This window comes from Apodemus sylvaticus, chromosome 13 (assembly GCF_947179515.1).
Source record: "Apodemus sylvaticus chromosome 13, mApoSyl1.1, whole genome shotgun sequence".
Classification (NCBI taxonomy): domain Eukaryota; kingdom Metazoa; phylum Chordata; class Mammalia; order Rodentia; family Muridae; genus Apodemus; species Apodemus sylvaticus.
This window is the reverse complement of record NC_067484.1, coordinates 32,532,552-32,555,595: the sequence shown is the minus strand read 5'-3', so window position 1 is coordinate 32,555,595 and position 23,044 is coordinate 32,532,552. Positions and strand designations below refer to the sequence as shown.

General features: G+C 45.9%; 1 protein-coding gene across 5 annotated transcripts in view; it reads left to right on the top strand.

Moving 5' to 3' along the window:
- Positions 1-23,044, top strand: part of Nedd4l (NEDD4 like E3 ubiquitin protein ligase) — a 322,257-nt gene that overhangs the window by 92,563 nt on the left and 206,650 nt on the right. For all 5 annotated transcript variants that reach the window (XM_052201459.1, XM_052201451.1, XM_052201449.1 and 2 more), the window contains exon 2: positions 11,080-11,153. In XM_052201459.1, the coding sequence (XP_052057419.1) occupies positions 11,080-11,153 (74 nt within the window). The remainder of the gene's footprint in view (positions 1-11,079; positions 11,154-23,044) is intronic.

The window sequence follows — 23,044 nt, the reverse complement described above, 5'->3', positions numbered from 1 at the left end:
TAAGCACTCTGCGTAGCTGTAGACCTTTCATTCTTGCTAAGGCTCAGTGGGGGACTATTTCTTGTCATAGTACTGAGCCCAGCCCCCACTCCCTCCTCAGCCTTCCCCTGGCTCTCACCTCACCTGCTAAGCTCTCTTTTCCCAAGGGATGGAGCTTATGGGTGGGATGATGTAGGACAGAGACACGGGCCAAGAACTCAGGTTAGCCACTTTGAATGCCAGGCTGTGCTTTGCTCTGAGCCAGACACAAAGGCATCTAGTGTTGTCTTTGCGGGAAGAAATATCACGTGAGTGCTTTGAAGTCAGGGGTCAAAGAGTATTGAGTTCTTTGTGTCATTCACTGCAGGTCCAGCGATACTAGCCCCGGATGAACAGGAAGATTAGTCATAGTTGAGAGCAGTTGGGGGAGTTTGCTGCTCACTGCTACAGAGCTTTTCTGACAGGGGTGCCGCGGCTGTGGCCTCAGCAGGCCCTCGCTGGACACAGTCAGTTCCCAGAAGACCACCGTGTCTCGTATTCGGTTTCTCTTGGAGCACAGCTTCTCCCTTCTTGCCAGGGTCCCCGGAGGTAGCTTGGCAGCAATCTCGCTCTTCCCTCAACAGTTTTTGGTCAACGTGAGTTTCAGTTCTGACTTCCTGCCAGCCCGTTTCCTCTGAGAATGTTCCAGAATGTTGACAGTTCTCATAAAAGGGCCAGTGGCCCCAGTTGGGATCTTTACCTGCTTTTTTGTTCCCCGCTTCCTCTTCCTTGAATACTGCAGGTGACTTGGTGACCTTACTGGGTTGTTGTGCTGGACTCACAAAGCAGCTTTCCAGTCGTCTTCATCGTCGTCGCCTTCTTCTTCTTCTTCTCCTTCTCCTTCTCCTTCTCCTTCTCCTTCTCCTTCTCCTTCTCCTTCTCCTTCTCCTTCTCCTTCTCCTTCTCCTTCTCCTTCTCCTTCTCCTTCTCCTTCTCCTCCTCCTCCTCCTCCTCCTCCTCCTCCTCCTCCTCCTCCTCCTCCTCCTCCTCCTCCTCCTCCTCCTCCTCCTCCTCCTGCTTCTGCTTCTCCTCCTCCTCCTCCTCTAAAATTATATTTACCATGTGTGCCTGCATGCACCATGGTGCATACATGCAGGCCAGAGGACAACTTGGGAAATTGGTTCTCTCCTTCTACCATGTAGTTCCCAGGGACTGAGCATGGACTGTCAGGTTTGGCAGCATGCCCGGCCCGCAGAGCCTGACTGGCTCACGTCTCCAGGCTTTGTCACACTTGTTAATTTTTTTTAAAGATTTATTTATTTATTATATGTAAGTACACTGTAGCTGTCTTCAGACACTCCAGAAGAGGGTTTCAGATCTCATTATGGGTGGTCGTGAGCCACCATGTAGTTGCTAGGATTTGAACTCAGGACTTTCAGAAGAACAGTCAGTGTTCTTAACCCCTGAGCCATCTCTCCAGCCCCCAGTCACGTCCAGTGTGGGGCGCTGAGTGTACAGTGATTCTTGACGTGTCTATGTGCAACAAAATGTCACTGTTACAGGGCTTTAGAGCCATTGGTTTGCGAGCATGCAGGTCTGTAGAACTGTAGAAGAAGCACGGACCCTTGACCATGCAGTTGCACTGGGCTGGTCTCATTCCCAGGTTGCTGAAGTCCATGAGGCAGCACTTCTGGCACGTTCTAAGTTCTAATCCTCACTGACCTTTCTCCTCCTTACCTTCCTCCCTCCCACAAGAGCCTGTTCAGAGGCCTGCAGTGATTCTCACATTGAAGATGTGCCTGAAATTGAAGATTAGGTTTTAAGTATGTTAGCTCCCTGTTGCTGAGATAACCAGCCAAAAAAGGAAATATATACATATGATATATATATGCAAATATATGTGATGTATATCTGTATATGCATAGGTAGTCCTCAGTTTGGGAGGTTTCAGTCCCATTGCTTTGGCATGTGGTGACACAGTGCATTGTGGGGGAATATGTACCGGTCCCACCTACTACGTGTCCATTCACCTCACAGCACCGCCAGTGACTGACGACACATTTATAGCTTTTACACACTGGTCTTTGAGGAACATTCCATATTCAAAATGTAGTGCTGGCTCAATCTCATGGCTGTAGAGAGGAGGCCTCAGTTTCTCTCCATACAAAACTTTCATAACGCCTGGCTGCTTCTGTTCCCTTGTGAGGTGGCAGGGTGAGGCAGGGGGTCCCATGACCTATTCTTCAAAGTTACACTCTGTTACATCCTGTATATTCTACTGGAAAAGAAATATTAGGCTCAAGTCCTCACTGTCAGGGAAAAGGAAGAAAAGAATGCCCAGAATCCGCAGGCATATTTTAAACATTTCCTACAGTGTATGGAGGCAGAGTGCTCTTGGGCTGTTCCATTAGAGGCCAGTCTTGCTCTGAAGAGACATTCTCTTTCTTTCTCCTACTTGTTAGCCGTACCGACTTGGTGTGAGAAAGACTGTTCTCTGGGCAAGGTCAAGGAGTTTTTGGTGTATGGAGTCCTATACTTCCTGCAGTTTTCAGATACCGTGTCCTTCAGCTGTGACTGGTTCACAGTGTTGTAGAGCTGCACTTGACTGTGTGTCCTGTGATGGGCTAACCGTGGGCTGGCACTGGAGGAGCTGGTCCTGTGAGTTGGGACTTGGTGGTGCTACTCTTGGAGCTGGAGTCCAGGCACTGGGCCTTCCCCATTCTCTACTCTGTGTCTTCCTTCTTTCCCCCTCTAGCCACTCCCATGGAAAAGATAACTGTCTCCATATTAACTCCACAGTTGTAGGAGGTCAGAAATTGTTCAGCAGTGTGTGACCCCCTCAGGGCTAAACGTGCCTTGGATATAGTAGCCGAATGTGACTTTAGACAGGCAGAGTGGAGAACCCAGGGGCAAAGTTGCAGAGATGTTCCTGAAACCTGCCTTGGAAATTAATAGTGGAAAAGGCGTAGAGGTCAGTAATTAGGGCGGAGCCAAAAGGGGAAGGATGCAGATGAAGGTAATGTGTGTGATATGGGGAGGGGGTATTTAGGATTCTATTTAAAACACGGATAAGGGGATAAGGAAGGGCTGTACTTCTTCGTGCACACACACTGATGACACATCGTTCAGCGTGAACACTCACGTAAGTTGCAGATTCTGCAAGGCCCTATGTATTTTCACAATTGGATCTCTGGTAACAAGTGTCAAAGATTCAGGAAGTTGGCACTGGGGGAGACTGTATATGAGTATCCTAGGAAAGTAGGTAGCCTGGAGGAGACCCCTGGACTTTTCATTCACTTGTGTTGTGAATCTGGAACTGTTCTTAAAAAAAAAAATGTTTCTGGGCAGTGGTAGTGCACGCCTTTAATCCTAGCACTTGGGAGGCAGAGGCAGGCGGATTTCTGAGTTCGAGACCAGCCTGGTCTACAGAGTGAGCTCCAGGACAGCCAGGGCTACACAGAGAAACCCTGTCTCAAAAAAACAAACAAAAAAAAAAAACCCAAAAAAACAACAACAAAAAGATGTCTTCCAAAAATATATAGCACATGATTTTGTCTGAGGTTTGAGGCAGGGATACAAAGACAAAGGAATGACAAGCTCCCGGGTGCTAAGAGGGTGGCTCCCATATGCTAGCTTACTCTAAAATGTAACTAAAGTTGCATGCCGTTGTGTGCAGTCTGTGGAGAATGGTGGTGGTGTCTTCTAGTCCACAGATGGCTCTACAGTGTCCCAAGTACTGACTGGATTTACGAATACGCCAGAGGGTAGGGAAGACAAATACATAAATAATAAAGGGGATAATGAGCAAGATAGTAAGATCCCTGACTTAGGACTTCCTTATCCATGTGGACAGCTGGTGTACGTGAGGCCACTGGTCACTGCTGGCTCCCCATGAAAGAAGAAGGTGATTTCCCAGCCTGCCTATCACATTCTTTCAGAGACAGCAGCTGCTGTTATAGGTGACACTAGTAGATAAGAAGTCACTATCAAGGGAAAAGTCAGAGGCAGATCCCATCCCTGGGAGTTTTGGGTAGATTTGAGCTGCTTCTTTTGTTTTGTTTGCCAGGAGGGGGGTTTTGACAGATGAGGCATTTCAGAGACTTTATCAGTGGGCATCATCTGGTACCACTTCCATATTTAAAATGCTCGCCGTCGGTGTTCAGGAAAGTCCCACATGCAGAGAGTATCTGGGATCACCCCTGTTAAATAACAGCCATGCAGAACAGGAGATTAACAACAGGAAGAGACATGGAAACTTGGCTTTGGTCTGACCTTCTCTGTGCCTGCCTCTTTCTGGATTGTGCCGTCTGTCTCTGAATAATATTTTTTATTGTCCATGTCAAGCCACCTTAGTTAAATATTTGATTCCACTAAAGTCATAAATAAGGACCAAAATATCACACATAGATTTTTATGAAAGTAATAAGCATGCTTCAGAAGGTGCAGTCATTCAGCCCGAGGCCCACTGCATGTGGTAAATTAGTCACATACCTTTTACCTGCTTCGGTGCTCCATGCTGCTGGCTGCTTATCTGTATTTAGTTTGTCATTTTGAGGAAACAGAGATAAGAAGTCTTTACTGTTTAAAAAATGATTTTTATTGTGTAACACTCTTTGCTTGAGCTTTGGAGAGCGACAAGCTTACAGCCTCTGCTTGTAAACAGTGTTCAATAAAAGGTCCTCCTCTCTCTCCCCATTTCTTACCTGCTGGCTGCATAGTGCATACAATTTCATACCGTCATCCCTAGATGATCTTTGTGAATTGGTAAAACAGAACAATAGCTCCTGGGTTTGTTTTTGTTTGGTAGAGAGGGCGTATTCATTTTAGGAATGCAGCAAACCGGATGGGTCCTTTACCTGTGACTTAACGTTTTGTGTTTTTTTTGTTTTTGTTTTTGTTTTGTTTTTGTTTTTTGTTTTTTTAATTTCCTTTATCTTTTGTTTGGGCTGAGACTTCTGTAAAAGTTGGAGTTTCCCCCCATTTCGTTCCTCATGGTACTGGCCATGCAAGTGCTGGATGGAGCTACAACCTCAGGCAAGTGTTGGGGGGGAGGGGGAGGAGAAAAGAGAAAGTTTGTTTCAAAGATAAAACTACAAGTACAAAACTACAAAACTAGAAAACATTAGCCACTATCCAGAAGCAAATCAGTATATGACATCTTTCCTGGATACTTTGCTACATAGAAATATTGACCTTAAAAAAAAAAAAAGTGTATATGTGCCTATTGAAGTTGGTGTGTTGAGGTCAGAGGACAACTCAGGAGTCAGCTCTCTACTGCCATCTTGTGGGATCAGGGATCGGACTCAACTCTGAGTCTCCTCTTCCAGCAGGGCAATCTCTTTAGCCTTGTGGTTGCCTCAAAACAAAACAAAACTACACAGTAACATGCTGACTAGAAAGGCAGGCTCAATGCTGCTTCAGTTTTTGGTTTTCAGTGGGATGCTGATCTTATCAGGGAGGGGTAGCAGGTCACGGAATTGGGGGGTGGGAGGCCTCTTTTGACTCTCTCAATGAAGTTTCCCTTTCCAGAGCATCATGCATGTTTTTCTCCATTTAGTAGAGGGATGGAGAAGCAAACAGTGTGTGTCCAGTAGGGATGGCTTATGAATCTTTGACAGAAGCCCTCATCGTTTCTTCTAAGAGTCCATTGGCCAGAACTTAATCATATGACATCTCCCTAACCACACGGAAGGCTGGGAAATGTAGTCTAGTTATGTGTCTTGGTAGAAAAAGGAAACAGCATATTAACTATTTGCTTGACTCTTAGCTCATTTTTATTTTGGTTGTTTGATTCTTTGTTGTTGTTGTTGTTGTTGTTGTTGGATCTGGATGTAGCCCCGACTGTCCTGGAACCCACTACATAGAGCAGTCTGGCCTTAAACTCACGGAGATTCACCTGCCACTGCCTCTCGAGTGCTTGGGTTAAGCCGTAAGCCACCATGCCAGGCTGGGATCAGATATTTCATCGTGGACTTTATGACTTGGTTTGTTTGTGGCAGTGTTTAACTGCAGTGTCCCTGTTGGCCTGGAACCCTTGAGTACATCCCTTAGCCTCTGAGTAATGGAATGACGGACACACCGCCATGCCCTGCTGAATGTGCTCTTGTTTGCTGTCTGGGTTACTTCTATATCCACCCTGCTGGAAGCCCCAGCTCCTTCTCTCTCTACCTCCTTTCTGTGTAAACCATGATTGACACACGGTTTAGCACATCCACCAAAATGATTGGTGTAACGTCCACCCCCTTCTGGTTTTGGTTTTGTTTGTTTGTTTATTATTTATTTATTTTGGTTTTTTTTTTTTTTTTTTTTTTTTTGAGACAGGATTTCTCTGTATAGCCCTGGCTGTCCTGGAGCTCACTTTGCAGACCAGGCTGGCCTCGAACTCAGAAATCCGCCTGCCTCTGCCTCCCAGAGTGCTGGGCTTACAGGCGTGCGCCACCGCGGCCCAGCCGTCCACCCCCTTCTAAAGATTCCTGTCTGGTCTCTGACCTCCCCACACCACAGTGCCCTTCTGGGCACATTCTTCACTGGTGTGTCCACGTGTCCCCAGGCCCGCTGTCAGCCCCACCTGAAGCTTCCTGTTCACCCTCAACACGGCTTCCCAGGTCTTCACTCCCGTGTCTTCCCCTCAGGGTGGCCTTCCGTTCATCATTCCACCACCTGCCTTGATCCACTGCTTCCCTGCCTGTCATGATGTCTCTAAAGCACTGTCTGCCAGCATCAGAAGTTGTGTGTTTCCAGACTGCCTTTCTGCCTCTTTTGGATTCGTGAGTTCTCTGAGAACTCTTTTTAAAATATTTTTAATTTATTTTTTTGAGGATTACACACACTGTAGTTTGATCATAATCTTTCCTTTGCCCAACTCCTCCCAAACCCTCTACTACCTTCCTACCCATCCAACTTCAAATTTTTTCTCTTTTAAGAGAAACAAAACACACACACACACACACACACACACTCTCTGTTATATCTGGAATATGTTGTTTCCTCAGAGCTACCCATCACCTTTGGCACCTTCAGTCACTACACGTTGTCTTTCACATAAATGCCCGAGTATTAGAGGGAAGGGTCTGACAACGACACCCTGTTCAGGACTGAATGAGCCAAGTCTCTCACTCTCTGCACATTATCTAGCTGTGAAACTCTGTGGCAAAGTCTCACTCTCTACACATTATCTAACTGTGAGACTCATGTTAATTCCCATCTGTTGCAAAAAAGGTCTCTGATAAAGATTGGGTAATCTGTTGATCCTAAGTTCTGGCTGGAACTCTGGGTTCAGACTCTAGGCACTCCCACATCCGAGGGGCAGTGGGGGGCGGGGGTAGGTGAGAAGGCAGGGGAAGAGGATAGGTTCTGTGAGGTCTTTGTCCCAGAGCCCAGAGGTTGGTGAGCTGACTCTGGGAATCTTTACTTCAAGTTCTGGTTGGAATTCAAAACAAGCAGCCATTTTTTCATGTTTACATGTAAGGACACATGTGTGTGCAGGTACATGTGTGGAGGGCTGAAGTCCATGCAGGGTTTCTTCTTTGATAACTTTGTAGCTTATCTTTGAGACTAGGTGTCTCACTGAATGGGTTTGGCTAGGATCCCCCAGGATCCGTCTCATCTCTACTTCAACAGCACTGAGATTGCAGGTAACTTGTTGTACCCAGAGTGCTTTGTTTTGTTTTGTTCTGTTTTGTTTTGTTTACATATGTGTTGGATTCGAGGGATCCCAACTCAGGTTGTCCTGTTTGCCTGAGCCATCTCTCTAGCACTTTTATGCCTATTATAATGATATTATACCATTATATGATAATTATATAGTATTTATACTTGTCTGTGACTTAAAAGATCTTTCAGCACGTGTGTGTGTGTGTGTGTGTGTGTATGTGTGAGTGCACTGTGTATGTATACAAACAAGGGGGTGCATGTGCATTTGTATATGAGGGGGTCCGTGCATATGTGTGACAAGGTACACATGTGGAGATCAGAGAACAGCCGTTGGCTTTGAAATCTCTGCATCCTCGTGCTAGGTGCTAGGTCTTCTGTGAGCTCCTGGGTTCTGTCTTCCATCCTGAGTAGGAACACTGGGGTTTCAGACTCTACCTGGGCTCCGAGGGTCTGAACTCAGGTCCTCGCCTTTGCTGGGGCAAGTTCTACATTCTGCTCACTCTCCCCATTCTCCTCTAAGATTTGCTTTTTTTTTTTTTTTTTTTTTTGGATTGATTCACAAATGAGATTCTGTCAAAGCACATGAATGAAATTTAAATTTTAGGGGATTTAGAGATACTAATCCTTTTAGCAGGCTTCTGTTGGGCTGTGACTTCCTGTATTACGAGGGCTTATGGGAGGTGCTTTCGAAAGCAGGGGAAGCTAGGCTGCAGGGCAGGTTGACCTCAGTATCTTCCTTTCACATGTATTCACATTTACTAAGTGAAAGACCTGATTTCTGTAGAAAAGCCTAGCTTTCTCTTTATTCCGAGTTTATCTTTCAGCATTTATCATATCAATGTTGCGTGATTTTTGCTTAATTTAAGAAGAAGGCCACTCTGGTTAGCCCATTCACTCAAAGGGAATGGAGATACTGGGAGTCCAGGTGTGAACTTGCCTCATCTTGCTACTTCAGTCCTGGTGACAGTTTGGCTAAAGTCCCTATCAAATAATCTTTGCTGAGCAGGACTCCACTCCGGATGTCTGAAACTCCCTAGAGCTGGGTGAGCAGTTTCTCACCAGCCTCTTTATCTTCTACCCTGCGGTATGTGAGCATTAGTGCCTTGCCCTCCATCCTAAACAGTATCCCTTCATCTCCTCCACATCCACCATCACAGGCACAGAACCTCCCACCTTCTCAACACACACACACACACACACACACACACTCACCCTCACCTTCAGTATGGCTACATTTAGGAGACTTCTTGGCTCTAGTATTTATATTGAGACTCCTTGTCCCCCTCAGGATCTGGCATGGACCTGTTTGTTTGAGAGGTACTTGGATAGTACTCAATTTGTATGCATCGGGCTCTAGCAGGCCACACACACTTCTTAGGCATACAAAGAATTCTGCAGAGGCATGGTGCCCGATTTTTGATCCGTATGTAAAAACTAGGTTCACTGTGTCATCTCTCTATATCAGCAGGCTCTGGGAGGCACCACATGACCAAAAGCAAAGAACAGGAGAGAGAGAATAGAGCTTCTATCCATAGAATACCATGTGCCAAAAGAAAGAATTCTTGAGACCCGAGATCTGTAAAGTATATAAGAGATAGGTCAGGGCTGTCCCTGCACATTCGGAGGTTCTTTGGTAACTGCTTGGGAAGCTGTTGGGGAATGAACCCAGTTCTGGCAAAGTACTACCAAGCTGATCCCTCCAGCACAGATAGGAAGAGAACATCTTCCTTTACTTTCTTGTGTTCTCCTCTGTATTTGTGGGGAGGCCGTGTTATGTCAGGGAGGGAGCAAGGCAGGGTGGGATAGGGGATGGATGCAGGGGTGGCTGGAAGGCTCCTGGGGTGCAAGCCATCTCAAGCATGTGTTCTAGTTGTCCATAAGTACAGCAGTCTGTGGCTAGATAGGTTCGATCCACCTTTGGTTTTATCCTGTTTTTTTCCTTTATCATCACATGATCACGCAGGTGTTTCTTCCTCAGGAGATGAGGTTTTGGTTGTGTCTCTCTTGTTGCTCAGTACTTGTGTCACAAGGGCTCCATTCCTAGTCATTGCTTCTATTTTGTTCTTGGATAACTTTCTGCAGACCGTTGCCAATCATTACCAATCTCCAGGTCTGTGCTGGTCAGTTCCGGTGTCTCTAACTCAGATCCAGTCTTTCTCCCATTTGCTATCTGATTTGAGCCTAGGCCTGTTGGATGCGATCCTCTATTTCAGCTTATGTTAATAGTGAGCCAAACTCAGACTTCTGTCACCTTGGTTCAGCCCTCCTCCATCCTCAGGTGTTCCGCAACCTTTGACCCTTCACCTGCTACCAAAGTGCTGGTGTCTGTTCTTTCCAGTAGACTTGTTTTTATCTGAAGGCCAAGTTCAGTGCCGAGGCATAGGAGATACTTAAATACTAGAAGGAGTGAGGAAATGGCTGACTGGGTGGGTGGATGAAAAACTGACTGACTAACCAGTCTGAGAAGGTTACCTTTCAGAGTAAGGCTTTTGATCTCTCTTTATCGGAATCAGGGAATTATTTTCACTTACTAATACTGAGTTTTGAAAAACACTTTGTTTTCTAAGGAGATAACACTGGCCACATTTATAAATATATGCACTTGAAAGAAGGAATTATTTATAGTGATCTTGGTACTTGGTCATTGGAAGCTATTGCCTCAGCGTCCCCTGTGATTGTGATCTTGATACAACTGGGCAGTATTTCCTCAAATATCAGAAGTAATTGATGTTAATGACCTGGCTACTTAGAATTAAATCTGGGTTTGATTAATCAGGATGCATCAGTTTCCAGAGTCTTAACATCTTTTTCCATTGTGTCGTATATATGCCAAATGTCGTTCCTTAATATGCCTTGTTCGTTTGTTTGGTTTGGTTTTAGTTTGGTTTGGTTTCCTTTCTTTAAAGACCTGGTTTTCCACTGGCCTATAATTCAGCAAATCAGCCAGGTTTGCTCTTCAGTAGCCTCAGGATCCACCCCATCTCTGCCTTCCCAGCACTTTGATTGCAAACTCATACCAAACCCATTTCTTCAATGTGGGTCCTGGGAGTTGAACGCAGGTCCTCCTGCTTGCAGGGCAAGTTCTTTACTGACTGAGCTATCCTCCCAGCTACCCATTTGGACTTTGTTTTTCTCTTTTTTTATATGGAGTCTCAGTATATATCCCTAACTAGCCTGGAGTTCACTGTGTAGACAAAGGTGACTTCGAATGTGTGGTGAATCTCCTACCTCTGCCTCCTGAGCGCTAGGATAATATGTCCGTCACCATCCCGGCTTGAGTCTTAGCATGGCATGGCTGCAGTGTGGCCTGTGGACATGGCTGTAGCAGCAGTTACGTAAGCATGAACTGAAGTATATTACAGTGTTGGACTGGGTGGAAATTACTGACTTGAAGCACCAAGTCGAGAGAGCTGTTTATTACGGGATCAGTTTTAACCTTGTTATTTTTTTCCTTCCCTTTTCTAACAGGGAGAATCCCGTATTCTCAGAGTAAAAGTTGTTTCTGGAATCGACCTCGCCAAAAAGGACATATTTGGAGCTAGGTATGTTTGCTTTTTTGTGTGTATGGGGGCTTCCGGAAAACCTGGTAAACTTTGGTGGTGTGTGGAGGGGTGCTGGGGATTGATCCTGGCCTTGTGCATGCTAGGTAAGTGCTTAACAACTAAAAACACACCCCTTATATTTTCTTTTGAGACAGGGGCTCACTAAGTTTCCTAGACCAGATTTGAACTTGTGGTCGTGTTGTCTCTGCCCCTTAAGTGCTGGAATTCTAGGCCTGAGCCAGAAGGCCTGCCTGGTAAATCCTTTTCAAACTTAAGTGTGCACCTGGACCACCCTCAGGCTTCTGCAGAGCCACCTGGGAGGTTGGCGTAGTGCCGGATGCTGATTCAGCTGGCCAGAGGTGGTATTTGCATGGAATATCTAATCATGATCACCAAGTGCATCTCCATGGTACTTAGCTGGCTCCCTCACTAGGGCTGACTGCTTGAGGAAAGTGGATTCGGGTGAGGTTTATCTTCCTCCTCTCAGTTTGGGAATTCGTCTGTGTGTATTTTTATCACTTCTGCTGGTTCTGGATTCATGGAGTCTCCCAATCCCCAATCAGAAATATTTGGGGGAAAATGATGTTGGTATTGAACATATATAGTAGTTCCCCCCCTCCACATACCCCACCATTGTTTCTTACACAACACAGCACAAAAAGTGACTTACACAGTGTTTAGGGTAGAGAGTATGAGAAATGTAGAAGCGATTCAAAGTATATGGGAGATATGCGCTGGTTATTTACAAATACCACAGCAGGAACATCTGACAGTGGGGATCCACGGGAGGAAGTGGAGGCAGTTCTCCACACAGGCAGAGTGATGGCCTTTCTGGGGCTTGTTTTGTGCTTTTAGTTCCTAATGAAGGGAAAAGAAAAGTATGTATTGTTTCTTGAACTTGGTGTCCTTGATGTGTCTTTGTCCAGGGATAGGGTGACTAGGTGTTGCTGGTGATATACCTTGTCTCACCGTGCCCTGGCGTTGGGGACAGTCTGAGCTTTCTGGGTGCTTTAGCAATCATATTTCAGTGCTGTTCATGATGTTCCCTGGCCTTTTTGGCCACTTAGGCTCTCTGTAGGGTGTGGCAGTGTATTTATGAGAAGGAGGCAGGGTGAACCAGACTTTGGAGCACAGAGCTCTTGAGCTTTGACCCAGCTGAGACCTAGAAGTGGTCAAGCCCAGCTTTCTTGTTTATCCTTGAGATAATTGGGTGATGTGCACAAAGTCCAGCTAGTCCCTTACATCACACAGGTCAACTCTTGTAGAAGAATGACTAGACAGCCTACTGTCCCCTGTCCGACCCTTTTCTATTTCGTGGTGGAATGATCTTGAAAGATGGCAGGTGCCTACTGAAGATTTGTGTCATCGTGGTCTTGTTGGCCCCCATGCTTTGTCCTATGACCCTCTTGTGACAGCGTCTCTGTCTACGCAGGAGACTGTGCCTAACACGGCCTCTTTCCATGTTACACTCGGTCCTCTCCACAAGCCCCAGAGAAGCCCTCTACACCTCACATGTCACCGAATTCTGCCTATTCATGATAGTATGCGAAGTTTATAGAATAAAATGGAGAAAAATCATCAAAAAATAAAGCCAGAGAAAATATTGGCGCATTATTTAAAGAGCTTTCTCCTGTGTGCTTCGAACAGCTAATGGAAGACAGGCTCTCAGAGTGGGTGGGTCCCTGGGAAGGGGAGTGTCTGAAAGCCCTGTGCTTTTCCCTGTGCAGTGGGAAGGTGTGAGAGACACACATCCCACCCAAACAGTATCTCTCTGACTGTGAACTCACACTGCAGGGTTGACAGCCTTCCTATGCTCGGGCAAGGGAGGCCTGCCCTGGAGGTGGGGACAGGAAAGCCCTGTGCTTCCCTCTCTTCCCTTCCAGGGCAACCCTGTCACTGTTTCCAGGAATTCTCCTCCTCCCAACCTGAAATGACCCCAATTCCTGGAATTCTCAAATTCCATCCCTATCAAAACTTCACCTCATATCCTGCCACTATAGCCCAACTCAGCTCAGATGACGTATGAAATAATTAAAATAAAATAAAAAAAATCCATGTTTAGGTATCCATACGCTACATGAGGAAGTCAGAGGACAGCTTTGCGGAGTTGCTTCACATCACCAGTTAACACCATTAGGTTGATTTATTTATTATTATATGTAAGTATACGGTAGCTGTCTTCAGACACAGAGCAACCAGTGCTCCTAACCACTGAGCCATCTCTCCAGCCCAGACCTTTCCTTTCTTAACCCCTTAGCTTCCAGAGACAACAGTGGTCCTTTCAGTGTCCACAGGTTATCTGGAGGTTCTCTAATAGCTCTTGCTTGCCTCTGTCACTGAGCTAAATAAATAAATAAGTAAATAAATAAATAAAATCTTAAAAGACATTTTTAAAAGATGAAATAGATTATTATCCCATTTCTCGGCTTGTTATTACTGTAATGGAATTGGTTTCAGAATCTTATAAGAACACAAGAAATTTCAGCTCTCAAGTTTTCCTATTTGTATGAAAATAAGGACTCTTCTTAGGGACTGGGTGCAAATTTGATACAAATTAGAATGACAAATAGTGTCGCCTGACAGATCAGTGCCAGAGAGAGACCCAGAAACAGGGCCCCTTCCCTTTCTCAGTCAGCCTAACAAATGGAAACACCTGACTGCTTTGATCTCCCCTTTCTTTTTTCCTCCCCTCCCCTCCTTTCCCTTCCTCTCTTCTCCCTTTCCCCTCCCCCTTGCTTGTTGACTGTGAAGCTGTTGTCCTTGGTAGCGCAGGCTAAGGTGACTTCTTTCTCTGGCCCCTTACTCTTGCTATCAGAGGGCAGACACCAGTTTGTACCTGCAGAAGACACCAGTTGGCACCTGCGGCAGTCTGAGGTGCTTTTCAGAATCTGTGTGCTCGTGGGTCATAGGATAGCTTCTTGGGGGTGGAGATGGGCTGTTCCCTCACCCATACATCATATAGGTCCTGGGGTGGGGGGGAGTGGTGGAACTACTATTAGCCTTGATCTTCTGGCTAAGGAGTTGAACTCTGTTAGGAAGACATTTTAACAAAGATTTAAACATGAAAATTAACAGAAAGACGCAGAGATAGTGCATGCTCAAATGTGGGTCTGGGTTCCTTGAAGATACTAGACCCAAAAGGTTTCCAATAACTCTCCCCCACTTCTGTATTTTGAATGGGATTGTAGGGTGTCTCCTGGGGGCCTTGAACAGGATTACAGTCTGATAAGGCAAACCATGAGTAACAGCCGGGTGAAGAGATGCCTTTTACCCTGGGGTTTCCATGAGAGTCTCAGACATGTTCAGGTTCTCAGGTCACCAAGCTGTCCTCGGTCACATGTGCTAAGGCCTTAAGCATGGCTGTTCTGACATTCACTCTGAAGTATCTCTGTACACAAGGAGTGTTTTTACATAGATGGCCTTGACAGCACACGTTGTTGCTAATGGACTGATATTCCTTTTTCAGCTGGCTGGACTCTTCAGCCAGATTCTGGGGGTGAAGGGATCTCTTCCGGGGTCCCCTCATTGCCTCCTCCTCCTTTTTATCGACTTGTTTGCTCTTATTTGCTTGCTTTGTCGATGATGTCGGTTTCAACCTTGTCTTATTACTTAGTATTTTTCTGATGACCTTCATTCTCTTTCCGCCCAACCTTAACAAATCTCTCAAAACCATCTGTGGCACAGCATGTCTGTGAAACAGATAACTCCGCCCTGCAGCAGAAGGCTGGAGTCCAGGGAGAACCCACGGTGGTCAGTGAGCGGAAGCTCTGAGGTAGCATTAGGCCGTGGTCACGAGTACAAGAGCAGGCTTTGCAGTGTGTTTCCTGCCATCCAGTGTGCCTTTCAGAGATCTGGCCTGCAAGCGTCCTCCCTTCACCCCCAGCCTCAGTATTCCCTAGCCCGGGCCTGGCTGGAACCCTGTCTCCCTGACAACAGGTGTTGGAACTCTTACTATGGAAATTTCATAGCTTGAGGCATGGCAGGGGATACTGGTGTAGGAGGAGGCCAGGAGACTTGGCCTATGCGATAATTTGGAGGTACTTGTAGAAAAGTAGAGCACTTCTTCTTTGTTCTTCTAGCACAGTGATGGCAGCTGCTGAAGGCTCAAAGATGAGGCATTGGTAGAGCTGCACCCTGGTGGCCTGGATCCCCCCTTAGCAGGAGCTCACCAGTCCTCTCTTGAAAGACCTACACCAAGACACCCTTACCCTTTTTTAGTTCCCTGGGCCACAGTCTAGGACTTAGGATGCAAGATTGTTTTCCGTCTCTACTATCACCACATCTAAGTTCTATTCAAAAAGACCCTTTGTTCAGAGCAGATCGGTTATCTGAGCCTCGTAGCAGACTGACTACCCATGTGGAGAATGGCAGGGGAACTTCTCTGCCAGCCTCACCTGGAGGCCAGGATAGGACAGTCACACAGCTCTTCATCTAAGATTCGGACACTTCTGTCTGTGTAGAATGGGATGTCAAGGTGCAAGATGCAGATTGAGTCTCTTGTCGCCCTAGGTTACAAGACACACCTAGTCTTTATTCCTTCTACAGTGACAGAGAAATGCAGTGATTTCCCCCCCTTCCTCTATATGTGTTGTTTGTTTGAAGACAGTCTCGCCATTGCCAGTTGGCCAGTGAAGCCTTAAGCTCTCTACTATCCTGCCTCTGCCTCGCATATGCTGTGCTCACACACACGTGCCCCCATGCCTGGCTCCGGAACAGTGCAGGACAAAAGATAATCTAATCCTTTAGGGAGTGAGAGGACATGTGAGAAGCCAAGGAGACACTGAAGCGATGTCCTGCCACCTGCAGGGGCAGGGTGAAGCCTGGCTGCTTCTGACTGAGCCTTTTTGTTCCTGCTTGCTGCCCCAGGGTTGCAACGTGATCTTGGCCTCAATTCACTTTGGCTTGTACCTTTCTCTCTCTCTGTGTGTATGTGTGTGTGTGTGTGTGTGTGTGTGTGTGTGTGTGTGTGTGTGTGTACATGCACACCTGTGTAATATCCACCTTGGTTTTCTGGAGTTTGTTTGTTTTTAAAGACAAGGCCTTCCATTGGTCCAGACTCACTGATTAGGGTAATCTCTATTTGGCCAGCAGGCCCCAGGGCCTAACTGTGTCCACTTCCCCAAGCATTCCATCACACTTGCTTTTAAAACATGGCTTCTGGGAATTGAACTCAAGTCCTCCCGCTTGTGTGGCAAGCCCTTTACTGCCTGAGCTTTCTCCACAGCCCCTTGGCTGGCATCTCTGCTCGCCTGGCTTCTGATGGCTAGGATTGTATTCTATTTTTCATCTTCTAGAGTTTCCTACTGTCCTCAAGAAACAACCTAGAGTCTGCATGAACCAGGCCCACTTTACCTCTTTCTTCTCTTCATCGTCGATGCTTCTATTCTGTCTTTGAGAACTCACTCTAAACAAGTTGCCACTGCTTGTTTTGGCTGCTGCTTTTAACAGGGCTGGGAGTCTGTTTGCATCCTTATGATAGCTGCTCACTTGGCTCTTGTTCTCTCTCTCTCTCTCTCTCTCTCTCTCTCTCTCTCTCTCTCTCTCTCTCTCTCATTGGCCTGTTCCAGTTGCAGAGTATGTGTAGAGGTCCCTTCCCTGGGATGTGTCTCAGAGCCCACAGACGGAGGGGGGGTGGTAGGGGGTGGGGTGGGTGGAGCAGCTGTTGTCTCTGGTCTACAGTGAGTCGCTGAGTCTCTGCCTTCCTCTGGCTCTCACCTTGCAAAGCTGGTATGGTCCACTGATTTGAAGTCCTTAAGTGCAGCGTGATTGGAGTGTTTAGTGGCCTGGGGCTGCCAGCCTAGAGAGTGGGTATCTTCTTCCTGGGAGGTGCTGTGGGCTCCTTACCCTCCCTCCTCTCTTGGACCTTCAGGGGAAGTCCCTGTTCTGATTCTCACAGGAGATCTGGGGACACAGCAGAGGGAGCTCACCAGAAGTCACATGTCAGAGGAATATGGAGAGAAAGGAGGCTGAGGGAGGCAGGCACGAGGATGGCAGATAAAGGAACGTTGGGCCAAGGGTATTTGGCACTGACATCTGTGAAAAGGTACTGTTTCGTATCTTGTGGAGGGCTGAATTCATCTGTGCCACAGTAGATTCCAGAAGTTTCTCTTTGGATAGACAAGGCCAAGCTGGGGCTGGGACTGGAGGGTCAGGGCCCTGGTACCAACCCCTTAGCATTAGGAGTCAGGAAAGGCCCAAGGATGTGGGAGATGGATGGGGGCCGTGGGTCACCTCAGCCACTGTCCCTTGAATGCAGGCAGTGAGTCAGGCGTTGCTGGAAAGTCAAGGCAAAGGCGGAAGCTGCGTGGGGTAAGCAGGCCCCTTGCTTTACCCAGACATCCTTGTGGACACTTTCTGATGGGACAGGCACAGGTCCTGCCTTTTGCCTACTGTGAAGTCCGCAGTCAGGATAGGTGAGTCATGAAATGGGAGGGAGCTAGTCACGTCACGGTATCTCATGCACATTGGAGAAACAGCACAAGGGGACCAGCCCCATACAGATGACACGCCAGTCTGCTGGTATCCTTGCGCTAATGGTTAGAGGCCTTTAGGATGGTACCTTCCTGGGCTGGTGGAGGGGGCCTCTGGATCTTTGGGACCCTGCGGTGGGAAAAGGAAGCTTCAGCTTAGAGTTGAGCTTAATACCTAGGCCTCAGTTTAAGTCTTTGCGTGCAACCAGAATAGTACAGGCCAAAGAACTGTGGCTACGGATACCTGTGTAAGGAAGGAAGGCCGAAGTACACAGGTACCTGTTTAAGGTATTCATTTCCTGTGTGTTTCCTGGCAACCCAGCTTGCAGCTGACACCTTTGGGACACTCAGACTTACGTCACGTGTGGTGGGGTCTTAATACTGACTTGACCATCCTTGGCTTACCATCATTCGCTCTTCTGGCAGCTTCTAGTTTGAATTTTGAAACAAATGGACTGCAGGTCTTTGGAAGTATAGCATGTAGAGAAAGCCTTCTGTCCTGACTTAGAATCCTAAGACCGTAATGCCGTGTAATAAAGGCTCACATCCCCGTGGCACCAGCTCCTTTATCTACATCTAAGTTATTATTTTCCTGTGTTTGCTTCATCAGTTCCCCCCCACCAAGAGTATTCAAAAGCAAATTACAGATAACATGGTTTTAGTCCCTAAGTACTGCAGCCCACATCTCCAAAAATCAACAAATAATGCCTATATAGCCACAGAACTGCCTTCACAAAATTAAAAGTAATTGCTTAATGGACACCATTACCTAGTCCATTAACAGAACTCCCCCAAGTGTCTCTAAGATGCCTTTTCTAGTTAAGCTGTTGAAAGCGGACTGAGATGCTCATCCTGCATCTAATCGTCAGGTCTGTTGGACTCTGGTCTAGACATGTTTCTCTTCTCTTAGCTTTGAATGGCTGATAAGTAGCTTGTCTCATTGAGCGCATTCCATTGTTTACTGGTGATGTCATCAATTAGTGAATTCATATGTTCCCGTCATGGAGGGAAGCCATGGCTGGAACTCACGGCCAGAGCTTGGGGCAGGAGTCTTGTGCGAACACTGCCAACAGGTTTGCTTGCTCTGGTTGGCTTAGCTATCTTTCTTAAACAGTCTGGACCCACTTACCTAGGGATGGAACTGTCCACAGGGAGCTGGGCTCTTGTTCATCAATTAGCAGTTAAAGCAAATACCTTACTGATAAAGCTTCAGGCCAGTGTTATCGAGGAAATTCCTCAACTGAGGTATCTTCTTCCTAATTGTTTGTGGCAAGTTGACAGCCGAAACTGACTGTGACGGTGTTTCCTGTATAGTAGATGTGAAATTTAAACACTGGAACAGGAGACACATCACAGTCTCTTGTCATACTGTTGTCAGTGGTGCTAAGGTGGTTCTTGGGTTTCTGTGGGAACAGTTTGATCCCAATAATATCAAGTATTTTCCCTCTAGAATGGCAACAAGTAAATTGATGTGTTGGCTATATCTTAAAATATTGATATAGGTTAAAATATGAATTTCTTTTGTCCTAAAAGATAGGTTGTTTCTTTTTTACCCCTTTGAAAAGCTCACATAAAACAACTCCCCTTTGATTTCTGCTGTAAGTACCTTGAAGTCCCCCTTGAGTGATCACAGACACTTCTAGAACAGCATTCAGGCTAGAGTGTGGGGACTGTTGATCCCCCCAGACTAGAAGAAATCCACAGGTGTGTCAGTTTTGCTTGTGGTGTACTAAGAAAATTCTGGGTTAACGTTTGGAAGATTCTGTATTAAAAACTCAGGTTTCCAGGAGATCTTGGTGATCTAGAAATGCCAGGCTCTCATCGATCCAGGATTGGAGGTCAGTGATGGGTTTCTCTTCTAGGTAGAACTGAGGCCCTTGGGTCCCAGGGACCTCAGGCCACTAGTATTACACACACCTGGCTTTCCTCAGTGGTAGAGCTGGGCCTGCATTTGATGTTTCTCCTGGACGCTGTTTCTTGAATAGCAGGAGCTAGCTTATCTTACTCTCTTGTCACAGAGGACTGACTCTCTCCAGAGCCTATGTTTAGGGCCTGAAGGCTCTTTGCCAGCCTCTGTTTCCCTCTGGGGAGCCCATTGGAGCAGTCTTGCTATCCAGGGCATTGCTGAGAATCACAACATCTGCAAAGAACCAACGTGTTTGTCTTAAAACCTTCACAAGTAGTCCCTTGCTGCTGTGATTCATCTGGAATCCCAAAGAACCTGTTTTTGTTCCCTACCCCATCCTAGAAAAATGCCAAAATAACCTGAAAGAATATTAACCTTCTGCCTCAGCTATAAATACCATCCATTGTTTACCCTGTAACAACTACATTATTGTTTAGATTTTATGTGAATGAGTGCAGTGTCTTTTAAAAGTAAGTAACTCATAGCTTGCATACCACCCAGCCCTCCTGGCTCCCGGAGATAAAGGAACGAGGCAAATTGAATGCCCAGGGCAGCCTGTATCTAGGTTGTTAGATGCCCAGGCTTGCTGTACTTGATCAGTGCCATTAGCATAGATCTTTCTAGAGATCTTGAGTCTTGGAGAAAAAGCTGTGGTGTGTCTCGTATACATTCTTACAGGGCAGGGTGTATGTCTGAACATTTTAAAGATTATTTTTTTGTAATGTGTGTGTGTGTGTGTGTGTGTGTGTGTGTGTGTTTAAGAGAATCGTCCCTAATGCTGTTTATTAGTAAATGTCCCTTCCTCAGAAGTGTGGCCCCTTCTTTCTCTGCCCTCCTGATTTATGAATATATTAAGATTAAAGAAAAGCAAACAAAATAAGACATTACTTCCTCATTTCTAAACCTTAATGGTGTAGCAGTCACTGAGAATCCATTTTCAGGAAGAGGACATGCTGTGCATATAGTAGGTGCTCGAGATTTTGTTGATATGGCTAAAGCCAAAAGTAGCTGAAGTTCTGTATGTGGTTCAGACTTGATCATGACAGGCCGTAAGGGCAGAGTGATGGTAATCATGGGATAGAGAGGGTGAATGCCGTGTGTGGCGTGTTCTTGTGTGCTAGGTGACCTTTTTATTCCTCTCTCCAGGCATGTGTGCCTCTTTTTCCTCATGGCTCCCTCACTAGGTCCCAAGCAGTGACCTACTTATTTTGCAGAAACTGAGCTACTGTTCACACGTTCGGGGGCTCTGGCTGAGAGGGTTCACCAGAGCAGTTCTACGATGGCATGGTCAAAGGGAAGCACCCTCCTCCATACCCAAGGAGGCAGGAAGGGTGCCCCCTCTGCCTGCCACTGGTTTCCATAGCCCTGGCTGCAATATACCATAACCAGAGTGCAACCCAGGAGGCCTTGAGAGGGATGTCCTCTGGATCTGCCGTGCATCCATACTATTAAAAGTTAAATATCTTATTGTACGTAAACTCGGGCTTTTAAAAATGCACAATACAGAATTTATTTTGGAAGCCTGATCCTGGAATTCTTAAATGTGTGTGTTTATGGTGTTTGCATGCGTGTGGGTTCACATGTATGCATGGATATGTATACATGTGTATGCATGTGCATGTGAAAGCTTGAAGTTGAAGTTCCTTCCTCTTTATTAATCTTTTCTTTTTGTCGTGTCCTTATAAAACTTTTTTGTGTTTATATTTTGAGGAACAAAATGGCTGAATGGCAACCATTTTTAAAACTATGAGCCTTAACCCAAAGCATCGGTTCTTAAATGGAAAATGAAACCTTTCCTGGGGGCTAGAGGTAACCATCTAAGTCAGAAGTCACTGTGAGCATGTGTATGCGCGCGCTTACGTGTGTGTGTGTGTGTGTGTGTGTGTGTGTGTGTGTGCGCGCACGCGCGCGCGCGCGCGCGTGTGTCTTTTTGTGTGCAGTCGTGTGCAGGTTTCTGTTTCTATTTCTGTTTTCCAGTAAGGAGTCAAGCTTCAGCAGGACTTACAGTCTCAACAACATAAACTGTATTTGGACAGTTGGACGATACATAAACAGTAGTATAGCCTTTCCCCCTGATGATTTGAGGGAAATCTGCGTGGTTGAGATAATAATGGAGTACGAAGGAGCTCACATTTTCTTAGATCGCCAAGATTGACAACTGAAAGGTGAATTTTATGAAGCCAGGATAGCGTGTAGAATGCACAGACACGGTATGAGCTCATAGAAACAGTCTGACCAGAACTCTCCCTGGCCCCTCAGTTTTAACATGTCTTCTTCCTAAGTCTAGGGCAAGACCCCTCTAGGCAGAGGGCCTTTATTTCTTTATGGCCAGTTGTTACACAGAAAGGCAGTGTAGAACATTAGAGAAACACTGTGCTGTTTTATGGCTGGCTTTGAAGAAGAGAGGTTCTGGTTTCTATGATCTGTCTTGAAGAAGAGGGAAGCATGTTTCTTTCTAGCTTGTTTCATGGGGAAATGTGGGGTGCAAGCAGGAAAGTATAATAATAAAGTCACTGAAAACCTTGCCTCTGAGACTTGGATTTGGCTATATTGTTTCTGGAGTCTCAACTAAATGCAGGGGCATAGCTTTATGCCTGTGGTCTGCAGGCCATGGTTTGAATGTGGGTGATAGTCCACTGATTTCCTATAGCAGATATATTTAGAACCAGGAATAGGGTGTCAATAGTATTTGGTTGTGGTTTTCAAATTAAACTCTAATGGAGGTTCTGGGTGGCAAATGACAAAGAGTAGTTTTGCTAGTGTTGACTTTTGGAGCTTGGCAGAGTCAGATTCCTGGATATTGTAGCAGCTTTTATTTATTTTTCTTTTCTGGGGCAGCGAGCTTAAATACAGTTTATGAAACTTTTTGATGTACACCACAAAATCTAAGACAGATAATGGATACAATTACAGAATGTTTTTTGTCTTAGTGAAAATAATTATTCTCATTGCTTCGTGTATGAAGATGCATGAATAGTAGCTGAAGTTGAATTCATATTTGTGCAAGCAGATGCAGATGTATAGCTGTGTATTAGAATTAAATTATTGCCTCTCTTCCTTCCTAAATATTTTCGAGACTTATGACCCCAGTGCAAATAATGTTTAATAGGGAATCTACAGTCTGTTAACTGTCCAGTAAATTATTAAAGGGCTGGTATGCAGGACAGCAGCACAGTTAGTGAATATATGCTTGGCTCTAGTCCTAGAGTGTTCCTGCGTGCTTCAGAGAGAAAAGGGTGGTGAGGTTACCTCCAGGCCTGTTTACATTTCTGTTCCTCCGTTTTCTCTGCCCATTGTTGGGCTTCCCCTATTGTACAATTACTGCCTTACATCGCTATCATTGCAAAGGCTTATAATTAGTCATGCATGGTAAGAAAGTACAAACATTTGAAAGAAAGACTTCCAAATTTTAGTGATCAGAGAAATCAAAATGGGCAAATCAACCTTAACACCATTGTCTCTGTTTTCTTAGTCAGAAAGCAGTATTGTTTGTGTCAAGACACCCCCTCCTTCTC